Source organism: Lactuca virosa, chromosome 1 (assembly GCF_052849685.1).
Source record: "Lactuca virosa cultivar CGN04683 chromosome 1, Lactuca_virosa_CGN04683_v6, whole genome shotgun sequence".
Lineage (NCBI taxonomy): Eukaryota > Viridiplantae > Streptophyta > Magnoliopsida > Asterales > Asteraceae > Lactuca > Lactuca virosa.
Window position 1 is genome coordinate 229,062,565 of NC_136426.1, and position 6,985 is coordinate 229,069,549.

The following is a 6,985-nucleotide window of genomic DNA, read 5'->3' on the forward strand; positions in this document are numbered from 1 at the left end:
ATTATTTTATAAGATATATAATTGCTAGAGGCGAGCTAGTTGTAAGCAAGAACGCCAATGAAAATCCAATTGATATTTTACTAAATGTCTTCCAATATCCAAGTCTAAGTTATGTATGAACTTGGTGGGTGTGCAAGTTCGTAATTGAACTAAGAGGTTCTTAGTAAGGGATACATTTTTGAATTGAAGACCATTTCTATTACTAATTTTCTTTTAAGATTTCTATGAAGATTCAAGAATCATTGTTATTCGTTAGTTGATGTTTTGACTTTAGGAGCCAATGTGGATATTGCTGAATATATGTCTCCAAACTTCCCATCATTGTTTTAATTAGGTTATCAGTTCATATAGTTTAGTTCAGTTTTCCTTTTAAATATACATTTTAGCCTAAGTATTAGTCATGTTTATGCATATTGATATCACATTGCTTTTAAATATAGAGGCTTAAGTCTCTTGTATTTTGTATATTTTAGAAGTATTGTAAACTCCTCAATAATATATTGAAGCCTTTCTCGGCATCACATGTCCCTGGTGTTTTTTTTCACATTTGGATTCCGCATAAAAAATCTTGGTGTTCTTCTCTTTTTTATATTCTTTCTTTACGTTGTTTGGTTACTATAAATAGTGAAATTCAGTTTTAAATCATTATTATATAGCTTGGTTGAACGTGTAGTCCTGAAGATTTTCGACTTTCTCTTTATTGTAGTTTCACTTTGCTAGAAATCATTGTGCATGTGCTCGATTTTCAGTAAATTCAAACCAAATTAGCCACTTTTTAGGTGTTTATTAGCTTGTTCTAACCATCATTAATGGTGGTCAACGAAATATGGTTCTTCTAGTCCTTAATTCTTAAATGACCCAACGAATAAACTCAAGAAACGATACCTAACAAGTATTATACAAGCATTTATATCCTTAAAGTTGATTTCATACCTTAAACTTACCACTAAAACTTCAATCTCGAAACAAAAAAAAAATAAATAAATAAATAAATAAAATCTTGCCTAATCTCGAAGATTTAATATACAATATATATGGGCTTGAATTCCAAAGTCTAAAAGGGAAATATCGAAAGTATTGGAAAAGACAATTCTTTAAAGAGAAATTAATTTTTCTTCCTTAAATTGTAATGGTATGTATATATGTGTGTGATTATGATTTGAATCTTTTGGATAAACTAAGCCACCCAACATCTTTTATGTACTCTTTTTGTCCTACGAGCGTCATCAAATCTATTAATTGTTTTCTTTATATCTTGTAATCGAGCTTTGAACTCCTTTTTCCATGACTTGAATCGACCCTTCAACTTTCTAAGCTCTTGTTTTTGACACTTTTCGAAATTATGTATATTGTGCATGCGAAAACTGAAATCGCTTTCTTGCAGCTCTAGTATCTGTCTAATTGTAAGATCAATTTTGCCATTGTCGTGTCGTCGACTAGGGTTTTGGGGGAAACGAATGATTTCGCCTGTCGTTCTTTCTCGAGTTGTAGCTAAGCTCATCTGAAGAAAAAAAAAGGGTTCTTGTTTCATGTAAATATTATGGAAGTGCAAGAATGACAATATATATGATACCCTTATTTATCTATAGAACCATACTTTCATTTTTTATATTTCATCACTGTATTTGAAAATTTTACCTACGATGAACTTCAAATTAAATAACATATTTTCATTATTTTAATCGGATAAATACTTCAATATATATATATATATATATATATATATATATATATATATATATATATATATATATATATATAATGGCAGAATGATGAACATACTTGAATAGAGGTGAACTTGTCTTGCCATGTTTTCTCCTTTAAGCTCATCTCAGCCTTGTGTAACTCCCATTTTGAATCGATTTGTTGAATTTGAAGTGCCAATAGAGAGTTTTCACGTTTCTTGTGGCGTAAGGCGGCCTCTGTTCTCAAAACTTGTCGTTGAAGGTCACGGATGTAAGGTTCTGACACCGAGATATGTTCCTACAACGATTTCAAGTCATTTAGACAAGATCTTTCAACACTATATACTTTTATGGGTATGGGTATGTTTGTGACACGACAGAGAATTCGGACTCTACTAAACAGGCTTTGTATAAGAAAGAGAATGATGGGGTTTATTCATATCTTTTGACCCAGGCCCGGTCCAATAGGAGGGCGAACTGGGCCATCGCCTGTCATTTAATTCATATTCATATAATATAATAGATGAAGTTCGATATACCCCAAAATTATAGTAGTAGTGAACGTTTTCATAACTAAACAAAATCATACTTTAAAGGTGCTGTTGCATTACAGTAACAAAGGATTTTATTTAATATAGACAAAATTGCAAAAATGGTCCCTGTAGTATGCATTTTTTTGGGGTTTTAGTCCAAACCTTGACTTTTTTGGATTGGTAGTCTTTTTGAGCTAATTTACATGCAATTTTGGTCCCTGTCCAAACTAAAAAGACTATTATACCCTTAATGAAATTAATTTTCATTTTCTTTCACTTTTTAAAAATATTATTATTATTAAATATAAATTTGGGCCCACATATCCACCATACCTCTCTCTCTCTCTCTCTCACTCTCTCTCTCTCTTTCTCTCTCTCTCAACCTAACTACTCACAGCTCCCTCATCTTCTTCCCCCTGGTGCCATTTCCCCTTACTGATAACAGAGAAAAACTCCTCAGGATGACTCTAATTTACAAGATAAATCGATCGATGAATGAGGTGGGCCGGAGAAATTACTAAATTCAAGAATCGATTAACTTATTCAGAAAACGATCGATGAGGCCCAAATAACATATCGTTTCCATAATCCTCGGAGTCACCGGAATTGTCGGCAACAGCCTCACCAAAATCCTTCACGAACTCATCAGAATCTTCCAGCATGTAGAAGGAGACGGCTGTATGTGAGGTAAGTCTGAACGGTTGTTTTTTGCACTTGTTCCCATAAGTTTGATACTTGGAATCTGAGAATCCTTATGGGGATTTTAAAAGTCGATGAAGGAGACTCGTGATTTAAAAGATTTGGAGTTTTTGGAGAAGACAGTGGGTGTATGTATGTGTGTTTTGTTCTTGGTTCACCGAAATCCCTGTACCCTCTTCCTCACATAACCTATGGTGGCTGACGATTCAATGACGGAGAAACCATATCATAATTAGATCAGAGTTTTCATCTGCAGTTGGGGGCACCAAAATGAAGGGGAAACTAGATTGGTAACCACAGACAATGGCAGATTGGATGGCAGATCGGGAACATGAGAAACAACTACATTGGAGATAGCAGCGGTAGAGGGGGCTGAAGAGGGTCGATGTTGTTTGGGTTGGGGTAGCGGGAGCATATGGAACCTCCATGAGCATTATCATCATCACTGAACCACCATAGAACACCACCCTCCTACCTCTTTAACTCGCACCTGAGCAGTTTGTGGCCTCACTGTCGCCGGAGAAGAAGGATGCACCGGAGTTTGAGGAATCATCGATCGCTACCTCAGTGTGTGTGTGTGTTTTTTATTCTCAGTGTGTGTATGTTTTGGTGAAGAAGACGATCAGGTAAAAACGGTGTGGGCCAAAATTATATGAGAGAGAGAGGTATGGTGGATCTGTGGGTCCAGTATTATATATAATAATAATAATTTTAAAAAGGGAAAGAAAATGAAAATTAATTTCATTAAGGGTATAATAGTCTTTTTAGTTTGGACATGGACCAAAATTACATGTAAACTAGCTCAAAAGGACCGTAAATCCAAAAAAGTCAAGGTTTGGACTAAAACCCCAAAAAAATGTATACCACAGGGATATTTTTACAATTTTGTCTTTAATATAAGAATCAAACAAATAATATTGTTTTCATAACTAAACAAAAAAATAATATTGTATTCATTTATAGAGTAATTAAACAAAATTAATAATTTTTTAATAACAAACAAAACCAATATTTTTAAGGTGCTAAATAATAGTGAAAAGATTTTTATTTAATATAATAATGAAACAAAAAAACCTTTTAAGATTAGTTGGCAGATTAAACAATATTTTTCTTTTAAATATTTTAAAATTTAAATGAAAATTTGATTTAAAAGTAAAATATGGTAAGGTCTTCATAAAAAGCAGTTCGTTGAATCAACATTCTTTGGCTCGATTAATATTTTATTTCTTTTCAAGCTCTTGTGAGATCCTTTTTATATGGAAAATCATTCATATTTTTTTTTACAATTTTACTGTTGAAAATCTCAATATCTTTTTGTTTAAGAGTCACTCACTTTTAATAATTTAACTTTGGTTTAGTGGTCAATAAAAACACATTTAATAATAAAAATTGGGAGTTTTTAATAGCTAAAAAGTGAATAGAACAATAAGATTTCCATAATATATTGTTTAAACAGTGATCTATGGGTTTTTTTTTTTCGTCCTGAGCTTATATATGTTTGGGACAGCACATATTAAGAGTCATTCTCAATCCCACCAATTTCACTTTTTGGGTGAAACCAAAAAATTATATTTTATGTCTCGATCATATCATCTTACTTTTTGTATAGACTATAAATCAAGAGTGATTTTTTGTCACATTGAAATTAAACTGTAATTTTTGTCTAGTCAACATTAGTCTTATCCAGGTCAATGCATATCAAACATAAACGCAACACATGTATTATTCTAAACATGGTGTCTAGTAACTAGTAAGTAGAGTTTCTAAAGTAAACTACACGTACCTCATTTTCTATGTTATCGATGTGTAGGTTGTTTGCGTCATTCATGTTCTCAGTGGTTGCATTTTGCATATAATTAGGGTGCCTTCGACTTAACCAATCTCGAACCACTAAAAATAAAAGAAACTAGAAACCATAAGAACTTGTTGGCTTGATAAACGGCTCATCAAGCTCACAGACAAGGTCTCATTGGTCTCACCAGATTGCAAATATATGATAGTTGTCTCCCTGTTCCTTAATGGTTTCCACACGAACTCTTGATTAACATGTGTTTGTGTGGGCATTTTTGACCATTTTTCTAACTCTCTTCTTGCATTTTCGCCACGAACAACTGCGAAATCAAGTGATTATGCAAATAACAACATACTTTCGTAAAATGATTATAAATAAATGACTTACATGATTGAAGCATAATAATCCCTTCCGTGAGCTTGTAATATTGGAGGCGTGCTAGGTATCCACGAAAACATTTTTGTATTCTGACTATACTCTTTTCTTTTTCATCTTCATTGTTCTGTATAACAAATCCAATGTTGATTCTACTTATAATAATATATATATATATATATATATATATATATATATATATATATATATATATATATATATATATATATATATATATATATACCATAAAGAAAGATTTTTTGTGTTTCACCTTACTAAGAACAGGGCTGCCATCAACAAACTCAAATCCGTCTCTTTTTCTCTTGTCATCAACAAACTCTTCCTTCTTCTTGCCACCAAACTCTTGCAAGTGAAATGACAAGATTGCCCTTCTAGTTCTTCGGGTTGGTATTCGAGCTTTAGAGACTGGACGTTGTGGTAACACAGGCATCCTTCCATGATCACCAATATTTTCTTGGTTTTGAATTTCATGAAGCATGAGTTCGAGGGTACTCAAAGTGGCCATTTTTTTGAGATTTTAGAAGTTTATTTCTTTTATGTATGAGAGAATATTAGAAGGGAGATGATGGGACATTAAAAGCTTAAAACTTGGCTCAGTTTATGCTTCATGGGATTTGGACTTTTATTGGGAAGAGTCTTTTGGGGCTTTTTAAGCAACTCTTGAAGGATAATACTATTATTTTTGTGAATATAAATACTTTGTCTTTTACTTTTATGTCGCTGTTTGTTCTCATGTTCAAAGACATCCACCCATTTTTAATATATAATTTGAGTGTATATTTTTATATACGGCTTAAACTTTAAGCCTATTTTAATATTTGAAAAATACATAGGAGTAGGTTGTTGGTAACAATCATCAATCTCAAAACTCAAAAGAATGAAAAAGAAAAGTGGATTAAAGAAGAAGTATGGTTATTGGTTTGGGTGAGTATGAATGATGGTATTTAGAGGTTACACCAAAAAAGTACAAATTAGGTCTTCAAGACAATCATGGGGATCTAAACCTACGCTCATACTCCAATTTCATCATATATTAGTGCATGTTAATGGGGGTTTTCAAATTACAATTGTCCTTGCAAATTGATTATTTTTTATTAAAATACCTTTAAAGATAAACAAATTAACTTGCAATGTATCTGGTTATTAAACTATTTATTACATAAATTTGTTTTTTTTAATCTATATTATATAATAAAAATAAATTATAATTAGATTAAATTTATAAAAGCAAAAATAATATTTTTAGAACCAAGCAGCATCATATTATAAATTTCCATTACAACTAGATTATAAATAAGAAATATATAATTATAGGGTTGGAGGGAGTGGTGCCACAGAAACCGTGTTCCCTTCACTGTCATATAGATGTCACGTCACTTTTTACCCTAAAAATGTGGTTCCTTACCACACCCAATGAGTGGGGAAAGAAATAAAAAAAATAGAGAAAAAAAGGAGAGAGAGAGAGAGAGAGAGAGAGAGAGAGAGAGAGGTGCGGCCATAGAAAGCCGCACTGCGGTCTCTACCGTACCAAACCCACAATGAGGGCGGTATTCCAGCTGAGGTGACAAGGGAGCACTCTCTACCGCACCTACTCCCGAAAGCCTAATATATATCCTATGAGAAGTATAAAATTGATGACAGTTAAGAAGTAATAAAGGTCTTTTATCAAAATTCGTTGTATTGTTGTGATTTGGAGGGAGTCAATGGTTTTTAAACTAATAATAACTACATAACAACCCATTTAATCTCAGTCATTGGTTTTTTTTCAGCCTAATATTGCTTTTACACTTGTTTAATCCAAATTTTACCAATAGGTATACTTAATAAAATTAAATTATATATTCTTATTATCAAATTATATTTTTTAATTATTAAATTAT

The 6,985-nt window shown here is 32.1% G+C and overlaps 1 protein-coding gene across 1 annotated transcript; it reads right to left on the minus strand.

Annotated features, from left to right (window-relative positions):
• Nucleotides 1–977: 977 nt before the first annotated feature.
• Nucleotides 978–5,736, minus strand: LOC145165084 (myosin-2-like). The gene is made up of 6 exons (XM_079083714.1): nucleotides 5,356–5,736; nucleotides 5,097–5,211; nucleotides 4,897–5,028; nucleotides 4,701–4,807; nucleotides 1,783–1,983; nucleotides 978–1,501 (listed from the first exon to the last, which is right to left on the minus strand). The coding sequence occupies exons 1-6, from the start codon at nucleotides 5,608–5,610 to the stop codon at nucleotides 1,178–1,180; spliced, it is 1,134 nt and encodes a 377-aa protein (XP_078939840.1). The 5' UTR covers nucleotides 5,611–5,736; the 3' UTR covers nucleotides 978–1,177.
• Between the last annotated feature and the right edge of the window lie 1,249 nt (nucleotides 5,737–6,985).

Coding starts and splice junctions, on each gene's coding strand:
- LOC145165084 (XM_079083714.1), bottom strand. CDS start 5,610: ATGGCCACTTTGAGTACCCTCGAACTCATGCTTCATGAAATTCAAAAC. Junction 5,029..5,096: donor GATTATTATGCTTCAATCAT/GTAAGTCATTTA, acceptor TTGATTTCGCAG/TTGTTCGTGGCGAAAATGCA. Junction 4,808..4,896: donor TATCATATATTTGCAATCTG/GTGAGACCAATG, acceptor TTTTATTTTTAG/TGGTTCGAGATTGGTTAAGT.